The sequence below is a fragment of the Schistocerca nitens genome, chromosome 1 (assembly GCF_023898315.1).
Source record: "Schistocerca nitens isolate TAMUIC-IGC-003100 chromosome 1, iqSchNite1.1, whole genome shotgun sequence".
NCBI classification, from domain to species: domain Eukaryota; kingdom Metazoa; phylum Arthropoda; class Insecta; order Orthoptera; family Acrididae; genus Schistocerca; species Schistocerca nitens.
Window position 1 is genome coordinate 351,466,206 of NC_064614.1, and position 19,298 is coordinate 351,485,503.

The 19,298-nt window shown below is 38.6% G+C and overlaps 1 protein-coding gene across 3 annotated transcripts in view; it reads right to left on the reverse strand.

Moving 5' to 3' along the window:
- Positions 1-14,546: 14,546 nt before the first annotated feature.
- Positions 14,547-19,298, reverse strand: part of LOC126248754 (solute carrier family 12 member 8) — a 188,363-nt gene continuing 183,611 nt past the window's right edge. For all 3 annotated transcript variants that reach the window (XM_049950109.1, XM_049950101.1, XM_049950118.1), the window contains exon 13: positions 14,547-16,796. In XM_049950109.1, coding sequence (XP_049806066.1) covers positions 16,628-16,796 — 169 coding nt within the window. In that variant the 3' untranslated portion in view covers positions 14,547-16,627. The remainder of the gene's footprint in view (positions 16,797-19,298) is intronic.

The window sequence follows — 19,298 nt, forward strand, 5'->3', positions numbered from 1 at the left end:
ATTGGGTGATTTGCAAATTCTGTCTTAGGAGGAGGAGGAGGAGGAGGAGAAGGAGGAGGAGGAGAAGGAGGAAAAGAGAAAAGCAAAGTGCAACATGAAAAGAACTGCAATTCAGTTCTGTGTATCAAAGAATACAACACCAACAACAAATTTAAAGCCTGTAAGAAAACAAAGCAGGGTTTTCAAAATTTTTCGATCTACATGCTGCAGATAATTTTTTTGCAAGATGTTTTTTTCAAGTATCTTAAAGAACTCAGTTCAGCAACTTTTGCGAATATATGAAATAAAGGTATCTATAAGTTAACATATTTTGCCCACCAACATTTAATAATGTTATATAGGAATATATTCTTGGATAATGTGTCCTTACGTAATTGTGTGCTCCCTCATGATCAGTTTGCAGACAGTTCTAAGTTGTGTATTTCAACTACAACCTGGCAGTATATATTTTGTCTCATAATATTTGTTGTAAATAATATGTAGGCGTGCAAGAAGAATAAAAACAGACATAATTACAATTCTACAACAAAAACTGATCTTCATTATTATTCACAGAAACTGAGTTTAGCTCAGAAAGAGGTGAATAGTACTGCTACCCAAATCTCTTGTCACTTACTTAATAACATTAAGTGCCAGACAGATGGCAAAACTAAATCTGTAAGCAAGCTAAAAAAATAATTTTTATGTATGAACTCACAGGTTCTATGGGGCAAAAGCTTAACATAGTTGCTTCTGTTGTTAATGTAAATATTTTTTCTGGTATATGAACTTTCCTGTAAATGATCAGCAGTTAACTATATTTAAATACAGATTCAGTTAATAATATGAAAATTGAAGTCTACTTATCCCATGTACAATACATCATGCAGGTGACTCACAGAATATGTTACTAACTGCTTAGCTAACTTTTATTTCAGAAACGCAGAGTCCATATAAGTAGGCTCCCCAGACAAACACTGCATTTTTCACAGGTTACAAAATCAATTTCTGTTATGATACAAGCACCTGAAATTATGTAGATGTGAATTAAACATTGAATTCGCTTGAAAAGAAGACAATTTCAAACAAATAACTTACTGGTCTCAAACCTTGCAAGTTTATATTCTGTTTATAAGATACAGGACAAAACTATTGACCAAGCAATAGGAGAGAGGACAAAGATGGTCACCAAATGGTAGCACTTGAAATCAAAGATACCTTCAGTTAGAAAAAAAGAGGAAATGGTTAGAAAGTACAAGACAAGAGAATGAAACTGATATCATGGGCCGGGGGGGGGGGGGGGGATGTATGTACCACCAGTAGTGGTAGCAGCACCAGAATATAACTTCTTCCAGAGAAGCACGGGAAACGCATGTACGGAAAAATGTAGAGACATCCATAAAATTAAATGTGATAGAAGAGTACATCAGAGTCAAAGGCAAGTACAAGACAGCCATGTGGATGAAATGAAAGACAGCAATGGAGTGTAACAAATGAATTTAAAAATTAAAAGACTTTAAAATGGAGTTGAGGGTAATGAATACATCAGTGATACTGTTCTGGCATAATAACAAGCGCTGGCATCATGATCAAGAATGAAAGAGCAGAGAGGGCTGTGAGACGATGTCAGCCAATAGTACGCTGACAAAACCCTCTCTAGGGCGACACCGCAACAGTAGCGGCCTATACACGAAGGTAATATAAGTGCTGTGCCACCTACAGTAGTGACTTATGAACTGTATTGTTTTGCTTGCATTGAAATTGTATATACCAAAGGATATTGATTATTTGCATGTCACCATTAGCTTGTGACACACCTTTGTGAATATGCAAAGTTAAGTATTGTCCATTTAACTGACTGTAATAAACTCCATTAATACGATTTGCTAGAATTGTTGTCTATCAATCCAATAAAATGGCTTCCATAGGCACCCTATATTAGACAAGTGAGTAAAATACAACATGAAAAAATTCGAAAAATAAACCTGAGCAGAAAAACTATGTGATAATTGGCAATGACAGAAGGAAAAATGCAATGGTACAAATAGAAGGATAGAAGATATGAAAGATAGAGTAAAAGCAAAAGTTATTAATAAAAAGGAATGAGCATGTAAAACATAAATAAAATCAAACAGCAATGGGGAGTGATGAGAAAGTAGTACCAACCTGACCAAAGAGAAAGTCACACAGGAGAGTAGCTATATTACATACAGGGGATGGACAAAAATATGGAAACATCACAAATACAACACACTACCATGTCTAATATGGTGTAAGAAAACTGGTGGCATTCAAAACAGCTTTCAGTTGTCTTGGAATAGAAAATATGGGTCCTGCATGATTTTCGAGGGAATCTTATACGATTCTTCCTGCAAAACTGTCAAGTTCAGTTAGTGATGACGGAGGTGGATACTGATCATGCACCTGTCTCTGCAAAGCTGGCAACAAAGGCTCAATAATATTGAGATCTGGTGACTGTGGTGGCCATGGGAGATGTAACAATTTACTCTTGTGATCGTAAAACCAGTCCTGGATCGTGTGAGCCGTGTCAACAGCATCGCCGTTGGGGAACATACCATGGGATGGAGCAGACCAGCCAAATCAGCCAAAAAGGTGGCAATTCTTGGCAGTAATGTGAAATTGCAGAGTAACTATTGGGCCAAAGGAATACCACAATACCATTGCCCAAATCATCACCACACATCCATCAGGTTTCACTCTTTGAGATGAAAACTTGGCCATAAGATGGAAACAGTGTGAAACAAGATTCACCTGACCAAATGAGATTCTTCCATTGGTCCATACCCAGGTTTTATGGCTTTGGTTCAATGTTTTCCTGTTACAGGCATTTGTGTTACTGATGACTGTTTTGGAATTCCAGCAAGCACTGCAGTTCCCAGCTTATGGAGTTCCCTTCATGTTGTTTTGGTGCTGACAGGGTTCGCAAGTGTGACAATCAATTTTTAGTGACTTTGCAGCTGTCATTCCCATATTTTTCATCATAATCCTCTTCAATGTCCGTCCATTATCATCATTCTATACATACTTTTTTCTGGGTTGTGACTTAGCAGATGATGCTTTTCCACCTGCATTGTATGTGGTATAAATCTTCAATGCTGTGGCTCTTGAAACACCATACACTTCCACTACCTTGAGAATACCATACACTTTGCTACCTTGATTATGGAAGCATCCACCACACGAACATCAATAACTTGCCCACATTCAAATTCACTTAACTCTGAAATAATGAACTCAGACTACACAGAACATTGTTCTAACCATAACTGACACTGGCTATGTATTGAGGACATTGCACAGGTGCCATTAGTAGTCAAATACACTCCTGGAAATGGAAAAAAGAACACATTGACACCGGTGTGTCAGACCCACCATACTTGCTCCGGACACTGCGAGAGGGCTGTACAAGCAATGATCACACGCACGGCACAGCGGACACACCAGGAACCGCGGTGTTGGCCGTCGAATGGCGCTAGCTGCTCAGCATTTGTGCACTGCCGCCATCAGTGTCAGTCAGTTTGCCGTGGCATACGGAGCTCCATCGCAGTCTTTAACACTGGTAGCATGCCGCGACAGCGTGGACGTGAACCGTATGTGCAGTTGACGGACTTTGAGCGAGGGCGTATAGTGGGCATGCGGGAGGCCGGGTGGACGTACCGCCGAATTGCTCAACACGTGGGGCGTGAGGTCTCCACAGTACATCGATGTTGTCGCCAGTGGTCGGCGGAAGGTGCACGTGCCCGTCGACCTGGGACCGGACCGCAGCGATGCACGGATGCACGCCAAGACCGTAGGATCCTACGCAGTGCCGTAGGGGACCGCACCGCCACTTCCCAGCAAATTAGGGACACTGTTGCTCCTGGGGTATCGGCGAGGACCATTCGCAACCGTCTCCATGAAGCTGGGCTACGGTCCCGCACACCGTTAGGCCGTCTTCCGCTCACGCCCCAACATCGTGCAGCCCGCCTCCAGTGGTGTCGCGACAGGCGTGAATGGAGGGACGAATGGAGACGTGTCGTCTTCAGCGATGAGAGTCGCTTCTGCCTTGGTGCCAATGATGGTCGTATGCGTGTTTGGCGCCGTGCAGGTGAGCGCCACAATCAGGACTGCATACGACCGAGGCACACAGGGCCAACACCCGGCATCATGGTGTGGGGAGCGATCTCCTACACTGGCCGTACACCACTGGTGATCGTCGAGGGGACACTGAATAGTGCACGGTACATCCAAACCGTCATCGAACCCATCGTTCTACCATTCCTAGACCGGCAAGGGAACTTGCTGTTCCAACAGGACAATGCACGTCCGCATGTATCCCGTGCCACCCAACGTGCTCTAGAAGGTGTCAGTCAACTACCCTGGCCAGCAAGATCTCCGGATCTGTCCCCCATTGAGCATGTTTGGGACTGGATGAAGCGTCGTCTCACGCGGTCTGCACGTCCAGCACGAACGCTGGTCCAACTGAGGCGCCAGGTGGAAATGGCATGGCAAGCCGTTCCACAGGACTACATCCAGCATCTCTACGATCGTCTCCATGGGAGAATAGCAGCCTGCATTGCTGCGAAAGGTGGATATACACTGTACTAGTGCCGACATTGTGCATGCTCTGTTGCCTGTGTCTATGTGCCTGTGGTTCTGTCAGTGTGATCATGTGATGTATGTGACCCCAGGAATGTGTCAATAAAGTTTCCCTTTCCTGGGACAATGAATTCACGGTGTTCTTATTTCAATTTCCAGGAGTGTATAACAGCATAATCTGCAGGCTTGGCTAGCATCTGCGTTCATGTTCAAGGAAGCATTTCTCGTGGTGTTCCCACATTTTTTTTTATCAGCACAGAAACCACAAAACTATTTGCAAGAATAAAAAAAACTACATCACCATCTTGCAGGTAAACTCTGCAAAATAGATGCATCTATGGTGCCCCATTAATCACACAGGGACCCTTGACACACCACATTAGTACAAGGAGTTCTTAGAGTTTCTCAGCTGGATTTATTCCATTTGTGGAACCCACAACACAGGATACCATATTTTATTGTTGCTTACTTGTTCCTACAATTTTTCACCTGGCATTCCTAATCTCTTTGTGTAATCCTTAATTACAATTTCTTGGTCATATTCAGGCTGTTTAATTTTTTACCTGCTTATTGTTTTTTTACTCTCTTTAAGTAAGAGACTTCCTGTATCTCTTCTGTCTGCCAGTTTATCAACTACTACTAGTTCAGGTAATTATGTGTTGTCTATACTCTGTACATATTTGTACAAGGCATTAAGATATTTATTATGCATTAAACTAGATCAATTTATAGCTCTTTTCACACTGTTTCATTTAATACGTGATCTGGTCTTGAGACACCTCTGCTTCTTCAACTTCATATTTTACAAACGGAAGAGTCATACTTGTATAAAATGTTCATTTTTTTAAAGCCTTTGTGGTTAATTCCAACTTTAATGTCAATAGAAGACCATATTTATCTATATTCAGTCTTTCTGTAATTTAATTGCTGATCTATATCTTTCATCCTGTCTCAAGAGTGTCACCCACATATTTCACCTTCAGTTCACTGCTATTTATAATTGAATGATGATTGAATCAAGGAAATAAAGAAAGTTTATATTTTTCCAACTTGGTGATTTTTGACTGAGTTAACAAAGCACAGTAAGAACACAATGAATTACAATCATATACAGTTTTAATACAGTTTTTACATTATATGTGGCATTTGTTCATTAAATATAATTAATTTGTATATCTTCTATCTATCTTTCTGTAGCACAGTAGCAACCATATGTTTGGAATATGTTGAACCTAACTGATGGTAATTCAGACATATGTAAGGTAATGGACTTGTCACTTCCTGCTTCTGCAAGGATACTAAATGTATGCTAGTAATGTGTTGTATTTCTTTTCACAATAATTTTAAATTCTTACAAAATTAAGTCCACTATACACTGTCATGTTGCATTTTATTGTTAAACTGCATAACCCTTTCATGACAGCACATACCTTCATATCATGTACTCAATACTAAAACATTCTTTGCTCAATTTAAATGGAGTGAAAATATCAATTCATTTAGCTGTTTACAAGATATAAAACCATTGTCGCTGTGTATGCATGTGGTGTGGAGTGGGGGCAGGAGATATTGCATATATGTTCTATAAATAAAATTGCACATCATCTTCTTTATCTCTCATCTTTGTCCTGTATATATATGGGGGGGGGGGGTCGGTGTGATTAATTTTGGATTTGGCAAGGTTAATTTTATGGGGTGCAGTATGTCCTTCCTGTTACCATCCTGTAGCATGCTAAAACATTTTCTACTGGTTAGAAATAAGGTGACGCATTTTGTGACAATTATTTTATATCAATTTTCAGGTTAGTTTAATTTTGTGAGTGGTGTACTGGTTGTTACCTATCTCGTTTCTTTGATAACTGAAAAATAGTGGAATCTTATGCAGTATATTGTAGTAGGACCACACTCTCACCAAGTGTTTTTGAATGAGAATTATACGTGTAGTTCCAGCACAATTTCAGTAAGACTTATTTATTAGTAGTTTCTGAAAGATTACACACTGCAGATCTCATTTGTCTAGGGGTTCTAGAAGTTTTGTCTGCAAAATAATCATTCCAACAAGCGTGGCTTGGGTTTTCTTCCTGTTTGATATAAACACTACCGGATCTGAAATACTTTCAGCTAAAAATTATATTTATTTGTACTTTTTGTTAGTAACTACACCATTTTCACTATGAAATTGATACTCTAAATGCATTATACTGCACTTGTCACATGAACACGTCCATCTCCCTCCAATACAGACAAAGAAGTGGCAGGCAAGCCAACATGTGCCTGTAAGTTGCAGACATTCCTGCATTCTAGATTCTTGGGTCTACTGACCTCAATAAACTCCAATGATACATATAAATAAATATATACAAATATACAGCATTTAACATCTTAAACAAAGTCCATTATTTATCATAAAAGAAAATATTCATAATTTAATAAATTAAACACATTTTCTGGCAACATGATGAAATTACCTAAACTCTTTACTGTGGGCATCGTAGTTTTCGCATGAGATAAACTTTATCTCTGACAGTTAATTACATTTCAGTGGTCATTGGTAAAGCTTTAAATGCTTGATCAAAGGAATCATCTGCGGGGCAAAATAAAACAGGATCATGCTGTGGACTACTTCCAAAATCTGGTGTGCTAATCGTAGGAAACATGCAAATTCTAAAAGCCATATTACTTGTTACAAGACTGCAGCCCAACATTTGTTCTAACTCGCATCAGTACAATACTATAAATAAAGAAAAATTTTACATCAGCAACCACAGAACAGCACTCTATAAAGAGGGTCCACAATATGCAAGTTTAAAATTCGTCAATGCGACTGCTCAGTACAATTATGACCCTTCCCACAACGAAGCTTAAATTTCAGCTACAGAAATTCCGGTTATAAAATCCCTTTTACACATCAGAAGAATATCGTACTTACATGCAGAATAAGAAGTGTATTGAAAAAATATGTAAATAATGACAAGCAAACCATTTTATCTGCAATCTAATCATTCTGTTAACCAATGATGTATTCAGAAGACTGTATTATTGTGTCTATCATGAATTGTAACCCGTTTTTTATGAATACGCAATGAATCTTTTGATGTTGAATAAAGTATTATTATTATTATTATTATTATTATTTCATTTTGTATAGAGCTGGGCTCAATTCTGGTTTCGTACATGCATTGTTTTGCACTTCTGAAGATTTCTGCATGATTTTAAGGCACTGGTGAATAAAATTTTTGACATATACACAACAAAATGATAATCAACTGTAATAACCAGTTTTTTTTATTTGTATCCAATTGCAGCACTTAAAATGCAGTGCATTCCTACAAAACACTGTTTCATATGCAAATGCATGATTTTTCGCACATAAAAGTTATGTGATGAAAGATTTTTGCAAACACTTCTGCTTGCAATGTGGCTACAATTGCCTGAGACTGCAGTCATGTGAGTGTGAGTTGCATGAGTGTGTATGTGCGTGTGGTCTATTTCTGACAAAGGCCTTACTGGTCAAAAGCTTTATTTGTGACAGTCTTTTTGTTGTGCCTATCTGCAACTCAGCATCTACGCTACATGATGAGTAGCAACTTTCCTTTTCATAATATTGGATTTTCCGTTATCTGAATTACTATATGAATATATTTTTTATTATTATCTGATTCACTTTAAACCATTTCAGCACTTTCGATTCGCATAAAACCGGATTTTATGTGCTACTTTAGACCACTATCCACTATATCGTGGCAATGGATAATGCTTTCACAAAACAACAGGATGCCTGTTAATTACATGTATTTGTCATACTTACAAAAACTGAACCAATTTGCACAATTCTTAAATATGTAAGTGGCATGTGTAAAAAAAAAATCACAATAAATATGTTTTTTGCACATGAGATTCAGTTGAAGCTAGATTTTTGACAGTTAGTTTTCAATTTTATCATAAGAAAACATTTTTTTTATTTCCACACACTCAATTCATGTAAGAATGAATTTTATGTACTACATTTAGCTTGACTTTAAACCATCGTATCGTGACAACAGATAAAGATTAATGGATAAAAAAAATTGTTTTGACTTCATCCATTTATCTACCTTCATGTAAAGTTTGAATTGATTCATACAATTTTAAAGTACAGAAGTGATGAGCTACAAAAAGTTCCCAGAACAATGTGTTTTTTACATGTAAAAGCCAAACAAAGCAAGATTCTTCCAAACAGCTAAAACTTACCTTAGACCATGGTCCCATACATCAGTGGACTAAATATTCCAACCACCAGTCTCGCTGTGCTCCTGGTTTATTTAAGGATGGCCGTTTTTGAACATAAAATCCAAGCAGTGCACATTAGCTCAGTATTAATTTTAATCCAATCAAAATCTTCTGCAAAAGGAACTAACCAAATCACACAATTTGCCTGGACACAATCTCTGGTTTGTCATTCAGACCTTGCTTAATATACTGAAACATAGCTACAGTAGGACAGATGTTCAAATGGCTACTGGTCTGGGCTAAACAAAAAACTTCCTAGCTCAAATAGGAACCAAGCACCAAGTAACCCCCCCCCCCCAAAAAAAAAAAAAAAAGTGATTCTCCACATGGCCGTCTCATACATATTTGTTACAGTGCAGCTTTGGAAGTTTGTTGTGATAAGTGCAGTCTGACGGTCACAGAATGTATCAGTAGCCAATAATTTATAGTCAAATCTTATTAAGTACATTCTCACAGTATATAAACAGCTTCCTGAATTGCAGAACGCTTTCAAACTCCAAACTGTGACCTCATCAAAATACTATTTATTTGTGGTATGCAGCTAAGAATTCAGTTTATACGTTAACTACTCTAAAACTTTTAAAAATTCTGGGAAAAAGCAGAACTGAACACAACTATAATGGTATATAAAGCACTAAGACAACACAAGTATCTAAAAAATTGGACAGTATACAAAATTAAGAAATTTTGTAACCTTGTGGCTGCAAAATTTGTTCAAAAATGGTTCTTGATATCCTAAACATCACACAAGGAAACTGAGCATGAAGACTACAGCACGAAACGTGATATTTCTGTTTCATTTATCTTTTGTGCTTTTTTAAGTTTTTACCAAGGCACTATGCTTTCTACATCTTGTATGATGGAAGAAACAAATCTGCAAAACAATAAAAATCTTTCCACCTTACATAATATACGAACCATGATCAACAACTATTGACAATACACAATTGCAGTTATATGAGCTTACAGTTCCTTTGAAACATTAATCATGTGTGAATAGAGAGGTACCACACAATCACATATTCTAAGATACTGAAGATTAAAATCTTACTGAACTTAAATGTCTGTTATACAAATGATATAACACAGTTCTCCATTGTCTTCTTTTTTAAAATTTTATATTTTCAGAAGAAGATAACACAATTACTGACAATAAAATAAATTCAATAGAAGGGGACTTTCATTGGCTGTTTGGCTTAAATGTCTTAATAAATGATAACTATGCAGCTAAAAAATTTGTATTTATGATAAATATATCTAAAAACAAAGATGATGTGACTTACCGAACGAAAGCGCTGGCAGGTCGATAGACACACAAACAAACACAAACACACACACAAAATTCAAGCTCTCACAACAAACTGTTGCCTCATCAGGAAAGAGGGAAGGAGAGGGAAAGACGAAAGGATGTGGGTTTTAAGGGAGTCATTCCAATCCCGGGAGCGGAAAGACTTACCTTAGGGGGAAAAAAGGACAGGTATACACTCGCACACACACACATATCCATCCACACATATACAGACACAAGCAGACATATTTAAAGACAAAGAGTTTGGGCAGAGATGTCAGTCGAGGCGGAAGTGAAGAGGCAAAGATGATGTTGAATGACAGGTGAGGTATGAGTGGCGACAACTTGAAATTAGCAGAGATTGAGGCCTGGTGGGTAACGGGAAGAGAGGATATATTGAAGAGCAAGTTCCCATCTCCGGAGTTCGGATAGGTTGGTGTTGGTGGGAAGTATCCAGATAACCCGGACGGTGTAACACTGTGCCAAGATGTGCTGGCCATGCACCAAGGCATGTTTAGCCACAGGGTGATCCTCATTACCAACAAACACTGTCTGCCTGTGTCCATTCATGCGAATGGACAGTTTGTTGCTGATCATTCCCACATAGAATGCATCACAGTGTAGGCAGGTCAGTTGGTAAATCACGTGGGTGCTTTCACATGTGGCTCTGCCTTTGATCGTGTACACCTTCCGGGTTACAGGACTGGGGTAGGTGGTGGTGGGAGGGTGCATGGGACAGGTTTTACACCGGGGGCGGTTACAAGGATAGGAGCCAGAGGGTAGGGAAGGTGGTTTGGGGATTTCATAGGGATGAACTAACAGGTTACGAAGGTTAGGTGGATGGCGGAAAGACACTCCTGGTGGAGTGGGGAGGATTTCATGAAGGATGGATCTCATTTCAGGGCAGGATTTGAGGAAGTCGTATCCCTGCTGGAGAGCCACATTCACAGTCTGGTCCAGTCCCAGAAAGTATCCTGTCACAAGTGGGGCACTTTTGTGGTTCTTCTGTGGGGGATTCTGGGTTCGAGGGGATGAGGAAGTGGCTCTGGTTATTTGCTTCTGTACCAGGTCGGGAGGGTAGTTGTGAGATGCGAAAGCTGTTGTCAGGTTGTTGGTGTAATGGTTCAGGGATTCCGGACTGGAGCAGATTCGTTTGCCACGAAGACCTAGGCTGTAGGGAAGGGACCGTTTGATGTGGAATGGGTGGCAGCTGTCATAATGGAGGTACTGTTGCTTGTTGGTGGGTTTGATGTGGACGGACGTCTGAAGCTGGCCATTTGACCTCCACCTGTCCAATGGTTAGCTTCAGACGTCCGTCCACATCAAACCCACCAACAAGCAACAGTACCTCCATTATGACAGCTGCCACCCATTCCACATCAAACGGTCCCTTCCCTACAGCCTAGGTCTTCGTGGCAAACGAATCTGCTCCAGTCTGGAATCCCTGAACCATTACACCAACAACCTGACAACAGCTTTCGCATCTCACAACTACCCTCCCGACCTGGTACAGAAGCAAATAACCAGAGCCACTTCCAAATCCCCTCGAACCCAGAATCCCCCACAGAAGAACCACAAAAGTGCCCCACTTGTGACAGGATACTTTCTGGGACTGGACCAGACTCTGAATGTGGCTCTCCAGCAGGGATACGACTTCCTCAAATCCTGCCCTGAAATGAGATCCATCCTTCATGAAATCCTCCCCACTCCACCAAGAGTGTCTTTCCGCCGTCCACCTAACCTTCGTAACCTGTTAGTTCATCCCTATGAAATCATTCTGGCTCCTATCCTTGTAACCGCCCCCGGTGTAAAACCTGTCCCATGCACCCTCCCACCACCACCTACCCAGTCCTGTAACCCGGAAGGTGTACACGATCAAAGGCAGAGCCACGTTTGAAAGCACCCACATGATTTACCAACCGACCTGCCTACACTGTGATGCATTCTATGTGGGAATGACCAGCAACAAACTGTCCATTCGCATGAATGGACACAGGCAGATAGTGTTTGTTGGTAATGAGGATCACCCTGTGGCTAAACATGCCTTGGTGCACGGCCAGCACATCTTGGCACAGTGTTACACCGTCCGGGTTATCTGGATACTTCCCACCAACACCAACCTATCCGAACTCCGGAGATGGGAACTTGCTCTTCAATATATCCTCTCTTCCCGTTACCCACCAGGCCTCAATCTCCGCTAATTTCAAGTTGTCGCCACTCATACCTCACCTGTCATTCAACAGCATCTTTGCCTCTTCACTTCCGCCTCGACTGACATCTCTGCCCAAACTCTTTGTCTTTAAATATGTCTGCTTGTGTCTGTATATGTGTGGATGGATGTGTGTGTGTGTGCGAGTGTATACCTGTCCTTTTTTCCCCCTAAGGTAAGTCTTTCCGCTCCCGGGATTGGAATGACTCCTTACCCTCTCCCTTAAAACCCACATCCTTTCGTCTTTCCCTCTCCTTCCCTCTTTCCTGATGAGGCAACAGTTTGTTGCGAAAGCTTGAATTTTGTGTGTGTGTTTGTGTTTGTTTGTGTGTCTATCGACCTGCCAGCGCTTTCATTCGGTAAGTCACATCATCTTTGTTTTTAGATATATTTTTCCCACGTGGAATGTTTCCCTCTATTATATTGATATCTGTATTTATGATAATATAGATATGAATATAGATTTGAATTCGGCGTCAAAATGCGAAAACACAAAATTAGCTAATAAATGCTATTTCTTTCCAAATTGTAACTAAATGAATTACTTTACTATTTTGTCAGAGTTAAGTTTGAAACAATTTTATTTTCTATACATAAATATCGAAAATGTAACCAATTTTCAGTTACTGGTATTGCAATTCATTGGTGAAGCTAAGTTTGGAAAGATAATGGCATAACAAGGTGATCACAGCCTGTTGCTGACTGCCATGTTTGCACGCTTCGCTATAGCAGGCAGAAAACAAAACCAGTCAACTTATTTTCAACACAATGGAAGTCTCCCCCTAATGTGTGAATAGAGTTATTTTCGTTTCTACTTCTACATTAATTACATTTTCTGTTCTACTTACAGCACTGTCAAGTGAGAGTCACACAGCTATGAATGCCCACGAAAGGTTGAAATCAATGTTCTGCAGATTTTGTAATTATTGAATTGGGGTGGGAAAATAAAAAAAATTATGTTGTGAAACGCGTTAATTCAGAGAAGCACTCTGTTCACCACTTGGAAAATGCTGCTTCTTAAGAGAAACAATTATTTGTTAAAAGGGTAAATAGAGTCAAATGAAGAAAATGAGCAAAGATATAGTAGATAAGTTCTGGTAAAATGTAAATATATGAGTAAGTAAAGGAGACCGCCCGCCCGGTTGGCCGTGTGGTCTAATGCACGGCTTTCCAGGAGGGAAGGAGCACCTGGTCCCTGGCATGAATCCGCCTGGCACATTTGTGTTGAGGTCCGGTGAACCGGCCAGTCTGTGGATGGTTTTTAGGCGGTTTTCCATCTGCCTCAGCGAATGCGGGATGGTTCCCCTTATTCGCCTCAGTTACACTATGTCAGCGATTGCAAACGTAAGCGTACACCACCATTACTCTACCACACAAACATAGGGGTTGCACTCGTCTGGTGTGAGACGTTCCCTGGGAGGGATCCACCGGGGGCCGAACCGCACAATGACCATGGGTTCGGTGTGGGGCGGCGGAGGGATGAAGTGGACTGCGGTAGTCGTCGTGGGGTTGTGGACCACTGCGGCTGCGGCAAGGACGCAGCCTCTCTGTTGTTTCTAGGTCCTCGGTTAACATACAATACAATACATACAAGTAAAGCAGGTGTATGCTCTCTCTCTCTCTCTCTCTCTCTCTCTCTCTCTCACACACACACACACACACACACACACACACACACACACACACACACAAGCATGATGCTGACAGGATGTACTTCCACCGATAACCACATAATGTCTGAACCTACAGTGGAATAACTTACAATATTTTCTGTTCAAAACTGAAAATACATACAGTTACTTTCACGTAGTAGTACTGGAAGTTAATGAAGGATGTGGGTGGCACACATTGTTAAAAGAAAATTATTGGATGAACACTGACAATAAACAGTTTTGAAATTTTGACTAACTGAGTATGCACCACTGGTTTAGTACTTTTTCAGAAGTGCTGACACCTGTTTTAGCGGTAGGTCATAGAATCTTCAATAGAACATCTGCATTTTCAATCTTTTAAAGTCATACAGCATACACAACTGCAGAAACCATTATATAACAAAACAGTTCTCAAATGGCAGTCTGTCAAATTTAATACAAATGATAACAGAAGAAAATTTAGTAAAAATGATAATGCACATCTTACTGCAAGGGAAAAAATAAATAAATGAAGATGCTGTAGGTGTAACACACAAAAGAAAACTCGCTATGGGGTACAAAAATGACCTGCTATATTTTTTCATTAATAATATTTTTACACATAATGATGCAGTGGGTGGTAACTTATTTTTGCATAGCCATTCAACTCGTAGTAAGCAACAACTGACAACCATACACCAATAAAATTACTATTGTTTTTCTGACTATGCAGATGAATTATAATGATTTGGTCTGAATAGAAATTGTTCACATACAATGTTCATCAACATTTACACAAATGTTTGTGATCATCTTACTATAGGCCACAGTAAGGTCATACATATGATGCAAGGGATGATTACCAATCACATGCTAGTAAAATAACTTTCTGATTTCAGTAATTGGTCAATAGCTGCCTCACAGTATATCTTCAAAAATTACATGTGAATCTTTTACTATGTTGCATTTCATATCCTTAACTACCTTGCAGTGTTAATGTTTCTCAAACCTGAGAATACTGTATGTACATAAATATGAAGTAATACAGGAAATATTAATATTGCCATGTTACTGTGTATACAACTACACTTACATACACTAAGATATCACAATTAAATTAATCACAACTCTTTCAAGATTTGTACAGTAGGCATAAAAACTAAACAGTTATAATACTGGTAGCATGCAATTTACCTGAAATTTATCAATCATTTATAAATAACACAGATATGCACATGATGAGACAATATTTAACATTATTTGCAAAATAAATTAGAACCAAGCAATATAAATTACAGTACAGTTTAATAAAAATGCACATCTCTGCAAACTAGTAGGTGCACTTAAATATAATGTGGTAAGTAAACTGCAAATTGTATATCACAGACATTAGAGAGTAAAACAATATTATCATCTCCGTAATATAATAAAGCTGAATAAATTGGAAGCAATAGGAAAATGACTGTTCCTGAAGCAAGTGAGCCAAGAACCATTCCTACATGCTTCTTCAATAAAGATATGATTACAAAAAGTACAGAATACGAGACTTAGTTATGCAATAATGTGTAATAATGTGCATTAACCACATACAATCATATGGCATAAATGCTAGACATACACTCAATGAGCATATACTTTTAAAAATCATACATGAACCAACACCCATAAAATGTGTTAGTATACTAAAAAAATAAATTTTCCTGCACGACATGCCATAAGATATTTAGATTATCAAACAAAACAGTACAACCTGTTTATAGTTTTATGGCACAGTAAGTAAAAATTCTCATTAAAAAATCACAGTGATACTAACCCTTGTTTTGTTTGAATTACAATCTTAGTTGTAATAGAAATTGTACTTCTTGTGGTTAGTTTTCATCAATTATATAGGACACGTCTAGTGTGTTATATTTACAACCAATCTTATTGTTATAAGAAGTATGTCTCAAATTTGTTCGGAATATAATACCCGAAAGTGACAAATGTATATTATAAAACCTGCTGCTTTGTGAATAAAGGCTTTACAATAAAACATTGTGAACATTCACACTGGAAAATAACAGTGGGTGAAGTAAACATTAAAATATTACCCCAAACCAAATGATGCATTTTAAGTCGGAGTTTAGAAGCGCTACTTGCAGGTGACAAACTGATATTTGTTTTTTGTGTATTCGGGTGATTATTCTGCAATTATGAGAAACAGTATTCAAAATAAGAACCAGGTAAATTCAAACCTAAAACAAGTGTATCAGCCCAATGCCTTCCTGTTATTAATTTAAAAGGGAATCTATAACTCTTGCTGTTAATGAAGATTATTATTTACATGCCAGAAACATGAAGCCAAACTAATAATTTTGCTGGGATTGTTGCCATACAGCATTATACCTGTACATTTTGGCCTTCTCTCAGCATAATCTTTCCTTGAAACACTAATTCCCCTAATGTCCAACATTTTCTGAGGAGTGCGTCTTCCTATCCCATCTTTACAGCATAGTTTTTACTGGATTAAATATAATAATAATAATAATAGTAATAATAATAACATTAATAATAAATAAAACTTGTATTATCAGGACACACACAACCTAGCAACAAGCTTGTCATGTTCTTGCTGATATGAATCTGTTTTACATGTGATCTATTTATTAAATTTTAATCATCATCATCAATCTCAACAAAGCGCCCTTGCACAGTTGATGTCTGGTGATACCTTCTCCTATTGGCAAAATCTTCATTATCTTCATTAATCTGTGATGAGAGTGTCTCCATTCCTGGGTGTACAGGTGTAACAATAATCTGCTCATATTCTTGCACTCTTCTCCTGTTGAGGGATAACAGCAAAATGAAATAAATAATATGTTTCTACTGTATTACCCTCTCTTACCCAATATATTACTAAACTACAATAAAATGTATATTTTTTAAAGTTATTCTAAAATGCATGGATTTGGTGTCGGGGACCCCCAGAACTGAAAGGCATGATGAATTAATTTAAAGAGGTTAACTTCAGTTGTATTAATGATTTACTCTATCCATGACACGTCTTAGGATGTTAAAACCCCATCTTCAAGTGTGTAAAAGTGAAACATACAAAGGAGAGGAAGGGAAATATAACGCATCTGGAAAAACCAGTAGAGCAGACTAATGCAACAATGACTCACTCATTATATTTGGTCGTGTATAATATGCATTCGGTCAGTTAGTACATGGACTCCAAATCAATCCATCTTAGGTGGAACGAGAAAAAGAGGAGAGGGCCTCGAGGCATGGTGCGGCGTAGGCACTAGCAGTATTCAAGCAAGTAAACTGACTTTATTTTAGTGAAGATAGGGTAAATTTGTACTGACTGGTCTGAGTGCTTACTATACAGTGTGTTTCAAAAAGGACTTAATAACTTCGAAAATTCATATAAATTTATTCATAGTACCCACAAACGTGATTGTAGTGTCAATTTGTAGGGAAATACATCAAGTTTTGTATCGCATAGTTCGCTAGTGCTGAATCGAACCGTAAAGAGGAGTAGTGGCAGTTGCGTTAAAGATGGCTGCCTTCACTGGACCCAAGCGTGTTAGCTGTGTGTTTTGGTTTGAAGAACTGAAGTCGGCGACAACAGTTCAGCGTAATTTCTTTACCAAGTACGCTAAAGATCCGCCTAGTATGCCTACAATTTATGAGTGGTATAAATGTTTTGTAGAAACAGGGTGCTCGTTAAGACATGGGAAATCATCAGGTTGTCCAAGCCCATCTGACAACACCATTGAGTGAGTGAGACAACACTTTGTCAACAGCCCTACGAAATCAACCTAGCGTGCATCTTGCGAACTGCAAATCTCACATATTACCGTTTGGCATGTGCTGAGAAACAGTTTGCATTTGAAACTGTACAGATTGACAATCGTAATAAAAGACACTGATAAAATTGCTCAAAAGAACTTCTGTGCGGATATGTTAAATCGATTGCATGAGGATGAACATTTCTTGGACAAAATCATATTTTCTGACTAGTCAATTTTTCACTTCAGTGGCAAGGTTAATGCACATAACTGAAGGATCTGGGACAGTGAAAATCCACATCAAACATGTTTGTGATAGCCCTAAACTGAACATTTTTTGTGCACTGAGCAAGAACAAAGGGTACGGCCCGTATTTTTTTTGCGAGATAACCGTCAGCAGGATAGTGTACCTGGATATGTTACAACAATTTTTGATATCACAGATTGATGAGAATGACAAAGAATGAAATGTTTACTTCATGCAAGATGGTGCACCACCCCACTACCTAGCTGACATCTGGGATTTTCTCAGTGACTGCTTTCCAGGTCAATGGATTGGCTGTGATGCTCCAGTTGCATGGCCCCCACATTCCCCAGTCCTGACACCACTCAATTTTTTTTTTTTTTTAATGTGGATTCATCAAGGAGGGCGGCAGGAACAAATGCCACACTGGCATGAAGTTTACAACACAAGCAAATAATTATAAGGTAGGAGTAACATCTACTGCATGCTGGATATCAAGAAACATTACAGAACAGGTTATTCATTCAGAAATCAAATTGGAACATTGTTTGCTTGTAAGATCATGTTATGGCTCGCGTAAGAATGAGAAACATCTAGCAGCATGAGTCAAAATTCAAGAATGGCATAATCATGGCTTATTATGTCCACTATTTACCATTCTGTGATACAGCTGCTCATATTGCTTGGAATTTGACACCTCATGTGAATATGGAAGCAATGCCTTCAATGGACATAGTCAATGCTATGCAGGATATCATGACCACACAGAAGTAGTGACCGAGACGACAGACATACTCTTTCCGCAGCTGTGAAGGATCATGTGCAATATCGTGTAACTTCAGTCAAGAAATCAGCTTGCTTGAGCAACACACTTACTTTATTTTTTTTTTTATTTTTTTATTTTTTATTTTTTTGCATGGAGTCATCAATATGGTGGCTTTTGCAAACATCAAATACATACAGGTCTTAGTATTAGTATTACAGGAGCAATTATAAAAATAAATAATACTTGCCAAATTATATTACAATCTGTACACATATTAGTACACAAACTATAAATTCTACATTTTATAAAATATGTTGATTAAAAAAAAAATCTTAAAATAGCTTATGTCTCACTAACATATAAATTATGTTGCATCAGTGGGTGCTAAATGACTGCTCTAACATTTGTTACATCAATATAGACACATATCAATTTAAAAAAATTAGTTTTGATTTGAACTGTTCTTTATTACTTGTTTTCAGGGGCTGTAGCAGCTTATTATACCATCTCACCCCATTAATGTATGGGCTCTGGTCTATC